This window comes from Dermacentor variabilis, chromosome 10, assembly GCF_050947875.1.
Source record: "Dermacentor variabilis isolate Ectoservices chromosome 10, ASM5094787v1, whole genome shotgun sequence".
In the NCBI taxonomy this organism is placed as follows: domain Eukaryota; kingdom Metazoa; phylum Arthropoda; class Arachnida; order Ixodida; family Ixodidae; genus Dermacentor; species Dermacentor variabilis.
This window is the reverse complement of record NC_134577.1, coordinates 12,982,284-12,999,131: the sequence shown is the minus strand read 5'-3', so window position 1 is coordinate 12,999,131 and position 16,848 is coordinate 12,982,284. Positions and strand designations below refer to the sequence as shown.

Below are 16,848 nucleotides of genomic sequence, written 5' to 3'. Positions count from 1 at the left end.
TTGTTTTTAGAGCAAGGCTTTCTTCACCTCTTCTTTCGACTTTTACACTACTGCTGCTGCTGTGTGGCACATTGCATCGGGGGAGGTGGTTCAATGCGTGTGTATAAATGGCAGAAGCGCAGCACAAAGGCAACATGAGAAACTCATTTGGGTCACTCCATGCATCACCACAATGCCCTCTGTAGCTCGCTGGGCATTGCCACAACACCCTCTTGACAGCTGTAATTATCCGTTGAATGGAATGACACGATGGATTGACTGGCCGTCATGTGGCGCGTGCAGGAATAATGGGCAGGACATGTATTCCCACACAGCCTTAGATGACAATGTTTGACTGTTGCTAGTTGAGCGGAAGAATGCACGTCCAACACCGAACACTACAAACGGCTTATAAGCAGAGCTTTTAGTTTACTGGTTTTCATTTTTGATTTTGTCATTTAGGTTAGCTTGTTAGCCGCAGTGGCACTGCAAGCATAACGTGTGAATACAATTATTTATTTGGACTGACGCAAAGCATGACTGCAAATTCCTATATACTAAATCTCACAAATTCTGGGTGTGCTTTGGCTGTTAGCTGGTCATTAGACCATGATGCTTTTCACACCGCCCAGGCATAGAAAAGCCAAACAGCTGCAGATGTGATACAGTAGCTGTGGAGATCCACGAGCGCTGTTTGCCTAAACACAGCAGGGTCGGCAGCGCCGAACAGGAGGGTTCTGCTTTCCACCTTCAAGAAGTAGATGTTGTGAGTCTGCACCACCGTTGCCCTGCATGCCAGTGTCAGAAAATACAAGGCTTAATTAAATTAACATTTAATAAATTATGCCGTTTTAGGTGCCAATGTCATGATATGATTATGAGGCACACTGTCGCGAGGTACTCTGGAATAATTTTGACTACATAAAAAGGGTTTGGGCGAGTTCGTAGCAATCCATAATAAACAGTTGTTGCGCACAAACTAAAAGACAAAGGACAAGGGATTTGACGAACACAAGTGCAAAGTTTCAACAGAATTTTATTTGTAAAATACGATGCATTATATACCTGGCCGATGTATGACAGGCACAAGGAGGGGTGAAAAAGAAACAAGGATGCTGTACCGCATGGCAGGCTCCGACAGGCGTGTCTACATACAACGCAGCCTCATACCACCACTGATCTAGTGCTTCACCATAGATAACAAAGTTCTTTTTAGGACAACCCCAACGAGGCCATGTTGGCACAATCGACCTCTCGGCGGCTTTCTCAGCCGCCTCGATGATCGCTTGTGTCGCCTGAAACATAGGAATCAGACAACACGAGAGATCATAAAGGCGGCTGAGATAAGCCGTGGAATAAACTCAAATCACGAAACTTCTCAAACGCTCAAAAACCAAACAAGCGAACAAAACTGTGGCTTTTCCAGCACCTGTCTTTTTGTCTGTTGTTCCAATAATCTTACGAAAAACTATTCTTGAGCCTTACTTAAGGTGGTCGTGGTTTAAAAGCTTTTCTATCGAACCAGGAACAACAAATGGCCTAACATTCCATCAGCTCTTTCCAGACATCACAGTCACCTGCCAATTTTCGTCCTGGCAACATGCTTTCATCATGACCTCAACCATGTTAGAGTTGCTGTATATGCTCCCCTTGGGGGCATATACAGCGACCTGACAAACGAACTTACAAAGCCAAGTGAAGCCTAGCACACCCACGATCATATAATGACTGGATTGCTAAAAATGCTTGAGCCAGCCTGAAATGAGCCAATTCGGAAAATACAATATGGCAGCGCCCGTCCATTGCTTGCGTTCATGGTGGTGCCGGCAGCTGGTACCTCGGTTCAAGGTGCATGCAGATGACTATACTGCTCCCATGCTGCTTCCCCACATGGTTATATTGCAGGGCGTAATAGCATTATAGCAATTGGGCATTTTAAAAAAAACACGCTGTGCAGTGGCGGCCACTTTTTGGGAGATCTAAGGTCGCGTCCGTACAATCAGGAGATGTGACCGAAATTCGGGAGGCTCCCAGACAATTCGGGAGAGTTGGCACATATGCGCATGCACACAAAATTATTTTGTGCCAGTTTTAATTCGAAAATTCGTTAATCATGTGTAACAGTGCAACCACCTGCACACAGGTTCACCAGGAATAAAACAGATAAGTAGTATTCCTGAAGCTCGCACATTTTTCTGTTATTTTTAAAAAATGTCACATGCCTGCCCAACACAGCCAGCGCAGTCAGAGCCTACAGTAGAGGAACAGCTCCAGAGGAGCTCCATTTTCCACAGCACTCACTATAGGGTCTTCACGCAAAGTCTCTCAGTGTTGTTTTCACGAGAGCTATCTGAACCGTTTTCCCAGCATCCATGGCAAGCTATGGCTTGTGCTGCTCTCTGCACAGTTACCTGCTGAGCCTGACGTTGCCTGGTTGTAGCCGAGCGCGCTCTAGGATTCACTTCTGCAGCAGTGGTTCGTACCTTGCGAGGAGGTGCCATAAAGTGTGCCGAAGAGTAAACACATGTATCATGACTACACGGCGCACATGTCACATCTTTTGAACCATAGCATGATACGGTGCTGTTGATGATGATGATTTATTGGTATCCCCTTCAAAACGGGACGGTGACAAACAGTCAGTCACTTAGCCTGCTTGATGTAATCATGTATGCCACACAGGTTTTTCATGCTAGCATTTTTATACATCTCCTTAATCTTCTTTTTTTTTTTTCAAGACAATTCAAACATTTCTTGGCCAATCCCCCATAGTGGGTAGGAGCCTGGAGATAGCTCCGATGGATACCAGTGACGGTGGCAGACAACATCACCAACCAAAATGGCTATTGGAATGAGCCCATAACAGCTTACGCTGTAAAACGAATAAAGTTTAACTTTGCATGTGCGATATGGTATGTAAGGCACAGACACATCCAAGAACAAGAAAAGTCAATAACAAAACAAAATAAGAACTAAGATATCCAGCACTATTATCTATTGCCTAACCACCAGCATCGTGTTCAGCCACTGTATCACAACCAAGAAAACTACATTATACATAATTTTACACCCCTCAGTGCTTAACTTTTCCCCAGCAGTAACTGCCGTCAATCTTGTGTGCACTTCCTTTATTTAACATTCCGTGCTCACTACTTTCCTGTAAGGTGCACTACATAACACTGGCATGTGCATGCTTTTCATTACCTGGTAGCACCATAAGTGCAGCGTTAAAGAAATGAAAATCATGCAAAATATAGGATGAATAGTTGTTGAGGCCAAGATAAGCCCAAAAAAGTTCAAATATTAGTTAGAGTGCACTTCTTTACCTGCCTGGTGGATGCCATGCACTCATAATCTGGGCTACCAGCTCCCAGCCAGTGGTGCACAATAATCCAGTGTTATGTGAGCCAAACTAAAGATAATATCTTCATTAGCCCGTAATTCTGATATTTCACTGCAATTTTGTGAGGACGTTCTTTTCCCTTTTGGTTCAAATATTGTCCAAAAATTGGCAGGAAAGGATAGAATTCCTGCATGCGACATCAATACATTGATTCTGTTTTCATGACTGAGGGTCCTCGCTCCAAGGTATCCACACTGCCTTACCTAAAAATGGCCTGGACAAGATCCTTTGGCCTAGGTTCCGGTCTCCAGTGGACCACAACCTCCACCTTGTCTTTGCTGTCTCCATGGCTCACGGCACTCTACACCAAAGAGAAAGAGAGACGTTGGCGGCAGATGAGGCAGGCGTTTTCCTCTTTGGCATCAGTTGAGGCTGTCCCACTCTCGCTGGTGAAAAGCAAATCTGCTCATCGAATGACATAACAGGGAATTTCACAAATTTCACAAAGCTCATTTCACAAATGCAACACTTGTGGCAAGCAATCTATAGACAATGCATGTAATAGAAAATGTAAATGCACGCCACTACAAGTGAAACCAATTCTGTAAGCATCAAATTTATCCTTCCTGTCCCATAATTTAATCTCTGACGTGGCAGACCAGTCATTTGACTGTCAATGTTTTGGAAAGGTCGTAGCATGACCGGTTGGCCGGGGCGCACTAACAGTTTCCTGGCCCGGTGTGTCCAGCCCGTCCAACAGCAACAAGGAGAGGAAACTCCTGTCATTATAGGAATGTCGAACGAGCTCAAGGAAATTCATTTTAGTTTCCTCTAATTTCCAAAAACTTGAGTGGCAGACACACACACAACTGCCATCTATGAGGGATCAAGGGAAATCGATTACGGACTGACTAGAGTGGCCAGAGAACTGAAACTGGCAAGAGTCTCCAACGATGCAAACATCAGCCATTGTGAATCCCTAAGAGAGAATGTAAGACAAGTGAATGAAGCCTAAGCAGTTCCTCAGCGAGGCTAAAGAACAATGCCCAAAGTTCCATGTGCATTCATAAAGGAGCATTCGTGATGCCGAATACACGCCGCGCCTCCACCTACAAAAGTCATTAAGTGAAGAAAATCGTCACATGGCACTTCAATGGAAAAGTGTTACCCCCTGCCAGAAGCAAGACGGCTAAACCATGAGGCAAAGTGGCAATTTAGGCAAGTTGGTTATGCATTGCGAAATTACTTTTGCACTAGAATACACGGACAAAGAAAGGGAGCACAGGACTACAAAGCACTTTGACTATTCAACTACTCAAAATCTGAATAGTTGTCTCAGAGGTTTCGCTTATCAGAGGCTATGCTCTCGGGCTTTGCTTATAAAGTAAGCAGCATTAGGGCCTGGATCTTGCAAAAAATCAAAAACTGCAGCAGCAAACTGAAATATGACCATGTTTACACGTGTAATGAACATACGAATGAGTCTTTGTGTTTCCAGGTTCACGCACATTTGTAACATTGGCGCTTTTCGGACTCCGTGACATATAGCTTGGAGAATACAACATGTTTATGAACCAGGAGTACATCAATTGCACATTGCACTCCTAGTAATAAGGTGCAATTGCGTTCCCTTTCTTTTTGTCAGTTCACATTTCAAATCATGCTCATGGTCTCCATCCCTATACGTAATGGAAGTGCTCAAAAAGTTCTGGTGATATTCGTGAAAAGGGCACCTTTTCCTGGCCATCGCAGTTGACGTACAAGGAGTCCTGGAACTTCGCATCCTTCTCAAAGATCCCGGGGAAGAAGACCCAGTTGCTGCCCTTGAGCGACATGGCACGAATGAAGAAGCCCCGGAACTTGACACTCTGATTGAGCGTAAGAAGTCTAATTGTAACCCGGCCTTCCAAGACACCAGTGTCCACCACCAGCTGCCATGCAAGGAATTAATCATTGCTTCCGGAGATATACAGTCATGTGCACAGTTAACGCTATCACACACCATGTAGACATGAAATTTTTTTACTTCTGCTTTAAGTGATGTCCTGAACCTCGAAACCTTAGAAAATAGATCAGCAAGTCCCAGAGTGCTCTATGAAATTTACTATAATAGCTTTTCTACAAACCAGTTTTGATTTCATTTACTACGATTTACATGTGTTGTAACATCATGACACAGAAGGTGGCCATGTGGGAGGAGGACATCACAACGTTTTGGTACTCGTGCTGGCTCACTTGGTCGTCTGTTATCCTGCTACATCTGACCACGCAATGATTAGCAGCATAACAGACAACCCGGTGAGCCGAAGCAAATAACAAAAAAGGAAAAAAGTAGCAGTTTCGCTCAAAAGGCGAAGCATCAATTGCAATGGCAAATTAGTGCACAGCTATATGAAGTAAGGATGGTAGTTTTATCGGCCATATAAGCTTGTAAACATAGGCATACTAAATAAATAAACGATCATGGTGCACGTCACACGCACAAACAAATATAAACACATCTCACTCGATGACTGTGGAAACTCGCTGTTGAAACATTGGAGTGAGGAAGTGCGACAGCAGCAGCAAGTGACCTTCGTGCTGCCTCTCACATCAACACGAACTAAACTGTGAAAACACAGCGCAAGGCAGGCTATGTACCCATTGCAGATCAGTGGCGTACCTTTTTTTTTGAGTGGGGGCAAGCCATATCTCTTTATATATATATATAAACAGAGAGACTTCAGTGACGAAAGCCAGACCCCAGCCAAAACTTCAGAAAGGGAAATGTTTTGTAGTCATTCAGTCCTTTCGCGTGGTTTTAAACGAACTGGATCATCCAGAGAAACAGTCATCTGGTGTGTGTGTGTCCATGTGTGTGCATGTGCGTGAATGTGTGTGTATGTATGTATGTGTGTGTGTGTGTGTATATATATATATATATATATATATATATATATATATATATATATATATATATATATATATATATATATATATAGAGAGAGAGAGAGAGAGAGAGAGAGAGAGAGAGAGAGAGAGAGAGAGAGAGAGAGAGAGAGAGAAAGAAAGAGGAGCTTGCAGATTGGAAAGTGATCTTTGCAGTAAGTACCACCTGGGATTGCTCTGCCGCCACATTCCTGTCAGCATGGACAACACGCCAATAGAAGCTGCGCTAATGTACACCTGTACATAGCTTCCCCTCTGAATTCTGCAGTACATGTTCGCTTTTCAAATGTTTTACTACAAATCCTGACTAACAAGGAGGGCTCCTGCCAAGGGGTGTGGGGCGAGCCGGCGCGCAGCGCTGGTGGCAGGGGAGTTAGGTAGACGCTGCTTTAACGGCTGCAGACCAATAAAGAATGACACATTCTTTCATTTAATGTGTTACTTTTGTGTTGGTTTATTGTAAAGTATTCACTGGAGGTTATAAGAAGTTCATGCTCACGACTGGGCGAAGCATACTGAGGGCAGGCCCAGATGGCACGAGCTGTAAAGGTCGCCTCCCTTGCGGATTACACGATTTCTATTGCGCTAAAGAAGGCTGAAAAATGTGCCAGTGAAAGTTACCTTTGTCATCTACAGATCTGGTTTTCAACTGCACGTTATGAACTATTATAGTGTACTATTGCCAATATTTTCTGAAGCGTGTCAATTGAGTAAGACAAAAAAGTCACTAAAATTGTAGCTATAACTGTGAAGCGGAATTTAAGAACGTAGGTATTCCAAAACACCCTGGTATAAGTTAACATGAAGTAACTTATTACCTAGATGTATCATGTTGGTCTAATGTTCCTGGAGCTGAAGCAAAACAGTGAATTTACTAGCAGGGTATAGAGGGCTTTACTAATGTACGGTAGTGTAGGGTACTAACGTAGAGGGCTTTACTAATGTAGGGCTATAGGGTGGGAGAATATTCGACGTTTCGAATGCAAATAATCTGTGTGTAATATCTTATTTGTACCTGAAAATGAACTGTTCGGTATTTTCGAATATCAAAACTGATCAAATATTTTGCAATAATTGACTGTTAAAGTTGGGTTGTTCTTCTCCACCTGCTGAACAAAGCGTCGTAAATTATAATTATCGGAAGTAAAACAGTGATAAAGTTTTTGATGCAATGCAGAAACAAGATTGCTAATGGAGGCTTTGTTTTCAGTTTTGCAGTAGAAGTGCAGCGCTGGTTAACACTCCTTGGGTTAGATTTTGTGCACATACATAAATACACAAGAATGTGTGGACGTCGTCGCCGTAGCCCAACTGGTAATGCCACGTGTGCGTAATGTGAAGGTTGTGGCTTCGGCTTTCACCATCAGCAAGTTGTTTTTTTCCTTTATTCCCCTTTAGTTTCTCATTTTTACACTTCAACTAAAAACTACAAACAATTTCCCCTACGCTTTCCTTTTCTTCATTGCCTGTTGGTTTCATATGGTTCTGGCTAACAACTATGTACGAGTGTTCTTACGAAATCGGGCCCCTTGGTTTCCCTTCTTGCATTCAATACATGACAACCGGCTATTTTTTGCTTCTGGCCTGCCCATTAGTCTTTCTTGCAGTCTAGTTATGCAGCATTTCTATCTTATATGTTACAACCAGTAATGTTTTCTTTGTAACAGGCATTTTATTTTGTCTAGGGCACACAATTACTTCGTTTGCTTTTTTATTTTCCAGTACTTTTGGTATTTCTTCAAGAACTATTTATTTTGTGTTTTTGGAAAGTTGGTCATACGGCAGCCTGTCATTCTTGGAAAGCTTGTTTCCCACCAGGCTCTAAAGGTGTCAAGCGGCTATTCAAGCAGTTCTTTTCATGACAGTTATAGTGATTTAGTGCTCAAAATGATCCAATTATCCACTGTCTATTCAGTATAAGCATGTTCCTAAATATACCAAAATAAATATTCCTGTTGTAAATATATGCATCTGCTTTTGTCTATTTGACATTCTATTCTACATTCGATACTTACCATACTCATAGTCTATTCATATTTGAAAAAGTCGATATTCAATTGCCTACCTCTAATATTTACACAGTGGATTATGACAACTTAAATTTTTCATTCTTCAAATTGGAAGGTTACAAATACAGCACGATTCAAAAGAACACAAGCAATGTAATTTTCCTAGCATGAAAATGCACTTATCTGCATATTATCCCTAAATTTTTTGTGCTTCTCTACATTCGTGGTTGCTAAACGTGCTTAACCGAGTGTTGTTAACACAGCGATGACAATTACTCGGGCTTTGTACAGGTTAAATACCACATTTTAACCCTTGATCTACCTGAAAGCCGCCATTAAGTACTGATTGGTCTGAAAGCTGTGAGATTACAGAAGCTATCTGTTCAGCCGCGCATGAACGAGCTCAGCCGTTCAGATATATATGCCTTTTTCATGCAATCGATAAGTCTTATTCACCTGCTGTGTTCTAAATCTGAACACAAAATTTGTTCCATTTGGTTTTGGTAAATTGGCTCTTTGACGTGCTTGCGCACGTTTACCAATCAAAAGGATTTGGTGATACCACTGGACCCGCAGTGTTTAAACACATTCAAATAGGTTTTGTAAATGGTAGAGAAACATCAATTTTATGAGCACTATGATGGATATGACGACCACTGTGCTCTGAAGCACAATCATATTGATGTGAAGGCTACCAATGTGAAGGCAACCGTTAGTTCATCATGGCCACCAAGCCTATGCGTCGTGCAGCAAGTTTCAGCCACTTACATGTACCTTTTGAACATTAAACTGCATTCTAGAAAGCCCTTTTTCAAGCAACCTTCCTAAATTATAGGTCATTAAAATATTGCCAATTGTTCATTTAAGGCACTAAAATAAGTAGCTGATTGCTAAATAAAAAACTTTGCTGTAAACAGACAAAGAAATCACTAAGTCTAGCAATAATAGCATTAATATAGCAACACTAATTAAATACCAGTAAATTATAAAAATCAAATTTGATTGTGTTTTCAAAGATGGTTAGGTCAGATGGCCCCAACAAACACAGGTTGATGGAAGGGACAATGGAATGAACTTGTTTTGGATACTGAACAACAGCTTTCACAGCAATTCAGGCTTGCAAGGCATGTCCTGCAGGCGTCTCACACTACTAAGTACGGTAACCCTAACTGCTTAGTGTGGCCAGCCAAGCGTCATCTACTACCGCAAGTGGTGGCAATGCCCCAAAAACAATCCTAGCTGCCCAGGCAAGGATACGTAATAAAGATATTGTACCTATGCGGGTGCAATTCTGAGAGAAAATTTGGCATCAGTTGTTTGTTGTATTTAAATAACGTGTTAACTTGGGCTGATTGGTACATGTCTGAAGGAAATGAGTAACAGCGCCGAACAACGTGACGTGACATAGCGCTTTGTCTGTCTCAGTCATGTCTCGTTGTTCAGATCTGTAACCCATTTTCTTCAGTTTTGTTGTATTTGTCAGTGTGTAGCCGACAGTGCCCACTTTCAGGAGTGTATGCGTGCATGGGGGGAGGGGGGCAAATTGCCTACTTTTCCCTTTCCCTTATGACTGTGGGGGAGAGGGGCATGCTTCCCCCCGAACTAGTAGATACACCTATGACAAGCATGGTGTCATGCACACACAGGTAAATATAAACACACCTCACTCAATAACCATGAGCGCTTGCTGTCACAAAGCTGGCATGATGAAGAGCGCTGGCAGCGAAAAGCAAACGCTTCGTGCTGCCCCAGTTTCACTGCGAGAACAGCATTCACGGCCAAATAAACGAAAGCAGTCTTGAAAGTACTGGGAACCTCAATTGCACTATTGAGGTTCAACTGCACTATTGACAGACCAAGTAGCCTGGATCAATGTCTAGATCAAGAGTTGAAAGAGTTGCAGAGGTGGTGAAATTTACCAGCTAAAACAAAGTACACCTTGTGTGATATATAAATAACGGTGAAGAGTGTGCTGAAGAATCAATGTGGCTGAGACTCCGCATGCAGCTGGTGGAGAGGCCAGATCCCCTTTATGAGGATTTCAAGTGGCTTTATGTAGACTTGAGTGATCTTGGTCGAGACTCCAGGCACCGTGTTCCCGGATTTCAAAAGTGGGGTGGGCAGGGGACAAATGACCACTTTGCGCCCCCCCCCCCCCCGCGGTAGATATGCCTACGTCGCAAATGGGTTTCAAGATACAGTGGTGCGGGTGGGCGCCTGCATCGCCCTGAGTAGAACACGCTCACCCTCCCTACCCTCCCCCCAGAGTCTTGTGCCCAACGGAAGACGGCACGCTTCCTTCCCGCTTTCCTCTGTTGCGTGCATGGGATTGAGCCACAATCACTGGCTCACCCTCATACACTTTCACTCGCACATACAGAATGTGGCATGTGGCAATGATTTTATCGCCCTTAGGCTTTATATGAAACCTCATCACGACGGCGACACCGACAGTAAAAATACACCTGAGGTGTCCATGTAATTGCTATTGCAATAAAAAAATGAAATGTCGAAAACAAGATGCCAGCACTTCTTCACGAGAGTGGGACGGGTTGTATTACTTGATAGCCTATGTGTTGATACGTTCACATACAAAGAGGTGCTGATAAATATTGAGTCTTACCCAGAAAGAAAAGTAAGCAAGGTATCTGTAAATTTCAGGGAGTATTGGCTAATTTGTCTATATTCAGTGGTGCAAAAATTAGTTATCAATGTTCTCAGCTTATCATTCTATTTAAAGACCAAAGCAAAAACAGCAGCACCTCAAAAAAAGTTCAGTCTGGAAGAGCATACAACCATAATCAAGTCCTTGTTTTCACAAGGGAAACATACAAAGCAGGCCCATGATAAGATGTCACAAACTTTGCATGACAGTCAGCATTCATATGCCACCATAAACATTGCGTTGTCATTTTTAAAAGTGGCCACTTCAGTATTAAAAGTGAGAAACCCAGTGGGAGGCCTGTTTCTGTCGCTGCGCTTGCAAATGTGAAAGCTATCCATGACATGATAATGGATGACTGCTGAACATCAGCCAAAAATATTGCTACATGTCTGTAAATATCATGTGGAAGAGTTGGTGCCATTATCCACGATGACTTGGAAATGAGAAAGCTTGCAACAAAGTGAATCCCAAAACTTCTGACAACTGAATAAAAGAGGAAACGTGCATAAATGTCAGTGACTGTTTTGGAACATTTTTCAAAACATGAGTCAAACTGCACAAACTAGTTACAGGTGATGATACATGTATCTACTGTTATGATCCCGAGGCAGAGGAACTGTCTGAAGAATGGAGGCGCAGCAGTTTCCCTGGCCAAAGAAGTTCAGTGTGCAAATGTCAGTACAGAAACAAATGCCAGCAGTTTTTTGCAACAAGGAATTTCTACTGGTGAACTACCTTCAATGGAGTTGAACCATTAAAGCAGATTACTGTGCTTTATTGACGAAGTTAGGCAAACCATCAAGGAACGTCGAGGAAAACTCCCAAAGCTGTCACACGGTTGCATGAGAATGCCTTGTCACACACAGCAGGTTAAACAATGGTAAAACTGACTTCCTTGGGCGTTCGGGCGATGCCCTATCCACCCTATTCGCCTCACCTGACTCTCGATTATAATTTGTTCCTTAATCTTAAAAAACACTTGAAGGACAATAATTGGTAGTGTTCTAGAGGCAACTAATGCTGCAAATGAGTGGTTACACAAGCAAACAGAATAATTTTATTTGCAGATACTTAAGAAACTGCAGGACATATGTCACAAGTACATTGAATTCCTTGGAAAATATGTAGAATAGTGTGGCCAACCCAGCAGAAGCAGCCACACCAAACCTAGGAGGGATTAACAAAGAAAGCATCACATTAAAACTGCAGATTTCCGTCATATTACACTGTAGCTGTTGCCTTAATGAGGACGTTCGTATGGCAGTGCAAGGAGAAGCTGGTTGTAAAGTACTCGTACCTGAAAGTTGTGGTGCGTGAAGGTGGGCCCTTTATTGTGCCTGGGCACCATCTCCTTGCAGGAGCTCAGGGGCGCCCCTTTTGAGTAAGACAGTGCAGGTTGCAGTGCACACATGATGAGCACTGCCAGCAGCACAGCTCCCTGCGTCAAGCTTAAGCGTTGCGGAGCAAAAAAAAAAGAAAAATATGCGGACTGACAGAGTGAGTAGACACGAGCCCTATTTGTCTGGTTCGCATGAAATGGCACAACCCACTATGAATCCAGCGGTAGAAGAAACAGAATGGAAAAGAATGAATAACATATTGAAATGATGCCCGGAGGCCTGTTTGGGAAAATGGATAAGGAGAAGGGAAGAATTAGGTAAAATTAAAGAGAACACTCCTGTGCATTCTAGGTTGATTGGTTTGCATTTATCAGTGGATCATACCCATTATGGGGAACTGGCTAAGAATCGGACATAATTTGTCAAATCTAAAATAAGATATACACAAATAAGAAATTCAAATAAATCAAAAGTAACGCAAGATGAAGATTTACGAATTTAGCAAGAAAAGTGTCCTTCAAACAGGGCCTCAATTTTTCAAGTACGACAGAAATTTATACTCTGATAGGTAATCAGTTAAATGTGTTAATGATGGGTTCAAAGAGTCTTGCATTACTGGACGCCTCCTAAACCTATAGCAGCAGTTATGAAAGCTGACAACAAAAGTATTGCGAGAACAGGACCACTAAGGGCCGTTAGTGATAGCCAAGCTATCTGCTACCTCATTCATAACTGAGCCTTTGTGGCGAGGTACCCATGCCAATCTAATTAAAGTGAGAAGGTACCAGAGAAGGAAATGTACATGAAAGATGTGAACCACTGTTTGCAGTGAGAGCTGAACATAAAAATAAAGAATCCGTTACTACAACAACCGTCAGAGATTGATGAATTCACTTTTCGCAGGGCCGATATAACTGACAGTAAATTAGCTGAAAATACAGGTATGAAGTTTGGAAGTCCTAGCAAGAATGGCCAGACAAAAGCAGAAGAGGAGATAAAAAAAAATCTTGAGGTGAACACAATTGTCTTTACAAAGACCACCTGAGGAATGTAGAACCGAAGCCAGAAAGATTGAAAAAATACGACAGGCTGAGAAATAAAAATTATTTGCAATTTTATAGGAGATTCATACATCTTTGAGAATGTTTCGACAGTTAATAAGCAAAATTTACACAAAATTGAGGGTAATCTTGTTTTTAAACATAGTAAATTGTTGGCAACAATCTTTGACAAACCAAAGCATAGGTGTTCTGTATGCCTGTATCTTTTTTTTTTTCTGTGCTTTATATTCCAGGCTAAGCGATGTGGTGGGACTCTCGCATATTGGTATGGAAACTACAGATATCATAGGCAATTGTTAGCTTTGACGCAAACATTGACTGTGGCGCCACTGAGAAAGATGTGCAACATGCTGGTCATATTTCCTTTGTTGTGTGCCCAGTCCACCTCGTGGGTATGCGACACCATGAAAGGAATAAACATGAACAGCTTGCCTAGAATGTGAATAATCCAGCCTAAATGATCACACCAACTTGACTCTCCGGGTACTACCACACCATGGCTGGCCGGTATAGTAAACCTTAGCCAAAAACCTTACAGGCCACCTCTGCAGCTGTACTAGTCTCCATCAGGTGTCACATCAACCTCTAACGAATAGGCATTGCCTCCAAGCTGAATCACAGGAGGATACCACTCAGCCAGAGTCCAAGTCCCGTTGCCACAACACATTTCCACATACTTCACACAGCTCAGTCAGGGCCGGGCTCTCTTTCTAAGTATACCAGCTTAGGACTTAGGACAGTCTGCTTAGGACTCAGTAAACCATGTGGTGCAACTTGTCCTCACCTTTTGTCTCTGTATGCTCCAGTGTGTCTCGGTCTGCATGAGAAGCTCATTTACTCTGTTTAGACAATTCACGGAATGCTGCAGTTTTTGTCCCTAAGCAATGGCACTTACCCACTACAGGGTATTGGCCCAGAAGTAGGCGGTCTTAAAGTTCATATGCATTTAGTGAATAATGTAAGTGGGCATAGTTGCTCGTGTGACATATATAAATTGCAGACATCAGAAGTATTGTAAGATAACTATAGAATTTTAGAGAAAAAATTAATAAGCTAATGATGTGAAGGACACTTCCTGAAATTTAAGTATGGTAGTCATTATGTGTAAAGTTATCAGTTGCAATACAAACGTCCATGTGGCTTCAGCCCAGTGAAGATAAGTTAGGGGAAGTGCAAGCAAGAAAAATGGAATTTCTGAACAACTTTTTGTGGTGTAGACTCTTCTTCTCTGACTTGCCATCAAAAGATCTGCTGCCCCCATCTGCCCCTTTACCATGTGTGGGTTCTCTTTTTCTCTTCCAGGCAGACTGGCTCTTATACAGAACAGGGAGTATCCTCAGAACCAATGGACTTGTACATTGTGCAAGAGCGCGAAGTTGGGCTAGGTAGATGAGCACCGACCTTTAAATAAACATACAGCACAATACTTGTGGATAACTTCATGTGGCAATGAAATTAAAGCTATGGAGGCAGAGTGCACAAATGAACTGTCCTGAAAGAAGTCTCACATTCTCATCCACGATAATTTAGGTTGGGGAAAAAAAGACTTGAGCATCTTATTTTTCTGCTTTTCTTTTCTGCATTTGGAGAAATGCAAAACCTACTCACGTGGCAACAACGCCGATTAAATTATGTGCTCCAAGAAATTACGAACGTTGTCAAACACTGCTGGAATATTTGTGTTGAAAATTTAACACTAGAAAAGACAAAGACAAAGGAAGAACACACACTGAGCACTTACTGACGACTGAAGGTTTATTTCAGAAAATATATATATATAGTGATACTTGTGCGTGCGTGTGGAGAAAAAAGTTACTACAGCAATAACACAGCCAGAAGAAAGAAGCATGAGCCTCCCAAAACAGGGCTCTATCACAAACTGAACCAAGACACGAAAATGTGGTGGTCATACCACTCCAAAATCTAAGGAAGACTTTTCTCATGTAGACACTCTTTCTCATGTAGCGCTATAGAGAATTGGGCGACACATAAATTCCAATTTTTATTTATCTTGTAAGCCTCGCTGATTTCCCTCGCCATCTGGTCCACGTGTCGAGCGTGTGACGGAGCCCTGTTTTGACGTTTATGCTTCTTCTGGTTGTGTTATTGCTGCAATAGTTTTTTTTTTCTCCACACACATGCGCAAGTCTTACTATATATTTGTTTTTTCTGAAATAAACCTTCAGCTGTCAGTAAGCACTCCTGATGTGTGCTTCCTTTGTCTTCGTCTTTACTAGCACTAAATTTTCAACATGGATCAATACTAACTTGCTCAGTTCACTCTCCTTATTAGAATATTTGGCTCAGTAACAAATGTGCGGAAGCTATGCCCCTGTAGCTTTTCCTTCATTGCCACAGCAAGACGGACAATATGGTTGCTTGCATTTACTTCCATATTTCTGTGGTCCTTAGCAAGTGCCGTTTTTTCAGTAGCATACTTGAAGCGGATCCCATCAATTCTTGTGTGTTTCTAACAGTTTCAAATGAACAGACATCATGTTTGATGTGCATGCTGCGAAAATTAGTGAAACCGGTAGTTCTGCTTGCAAAAACTTCCCATAAAGCACTAAGTGCACCGATGAGGATAGCTATAGGGGCTTGTTGGTACGGCATATTTTATTTTGTGGTAGCACAAGCTGAACAAGGACAACAGAAACGCACATCTGACACACACAGCGCTAATGTGTGTCAGATGTGCCTTTCTGTTGTCCTTGTTCAGCTTGCGCTACAACAAAATAAAAAGTGCACCGAATCTGAAGGCAGAACAAACAGTCGTGCTGAGAAGTTGCTTCCTACTTCACCTTCAATCAACCTCTCTCTTGGCAAAAACTGTTCCCGCTGTTTACAAGTTAAATAAAGCGGTAAATTTTGATTAATGCTTTACAAACAACTAAAAGGAGAGGGGAACAAAGCACACATAACTGACAAATGCCACACATCTCAAGTGATTTTACCAAGATGGTAGACCTTGGGACTGGTTTCACCATCCTTACATCTTTCCTTCCCTTGCACCAACTAAGCTTATGAAAATAGTCTCCCAACTTCAACAGTAAGTAAGTAAATGGGGTTTAGTGGCATAAAAGCAACCAAGGCTATGCTGCACTAAACACAAGGTGTTATAAAATAAAATTGAAAAACAGCGAAAGCTGTGTTGTTCTATAGCTTGTGTAAATAGCCGGTGCTGCATAGAAATTTAAGCAGGTCAGGTAGTGGTACTAGTGTATCATCTCCTAAAACTAAGGCAAAGCTGATCTGCAAAGCTGCAGATCTTGGCACTTCTCATACGTTGGTGGGTCTTCTTATGTCAGTAAAAAAATTTGTGTAAGGTGTGTGCGCCCAATCTTCAGGCAGCATAAAATTAATGCAATAAAACATTCCTGTTGATTACAAGATTTCCACTCGCCAAGCACGGTTTTCGCAAGATGTAGCTTGTTGTTTGTGCAAGAGCCCCATTCGTGTTGCCATTTTAATGCCAGGCCTTCCAAATCGCTTGGCTGCTACCTCTGTAAGGAAATGTTGCGTT

At 42.2% G+C, this 16,848-nt stretch overlaps 1 protein-coding gene across 1 annotated transcript; it reads right to left on the bottom strand.

The window, feature by feature from the left end:
• Positions 1–513: 513 nt before the first annotated feature.
• Positions 514–12,455, bottom strand: LOC142559435 (putative defense protein). The gene is made up of 4 exons (XM_075671027.1): positions 12,222–12,455; positions 5,056–5,253; positions 3,586–3,683; positions 514–767 (listed from the first exon to the last, which is right to left on the bottom strand). Exons 1-4 carry the CDS (start codon positions 12,333–12,335, stop codon positions 599–601), a joined length of 579 nt encoding a protein of 192 aa, XP_075527142.1. The 5' UTR covers positions 12,336–12,455; the 3' UTR covers positions 514–598.
• Positions 12,456–16,848: the final 4,393 nt, after the last annotated feature.

What these genes read in the sequence shown, in the direction of transcription:
- LOC142559435 (XM_075671027.1), bottom strand. Translation starts at nt 12,335, where the DNA reads ATGTGTGCACTGCAACCTGCACTGTCTTACTCAAAAGGGGCGCCCCTG. An exon ending in TCACGCACCACAACTTTCAG is followed by an intron (nt 5,254 to 12,221) that starts GTACGAGTACTT and finishes CTTGCATGGCAG; the next exon opens with CTGGTGGTGGACACTGGTGT. An exon ending in CTTGTCCAGGCCATTTTTAG is followed by an intron (nt 768 to 3,585) that starts GTAAGGCAGTGT and finishes ACTGGCATGCAG; the next exon opens with GGCAACGGTGGTGCAGACTC.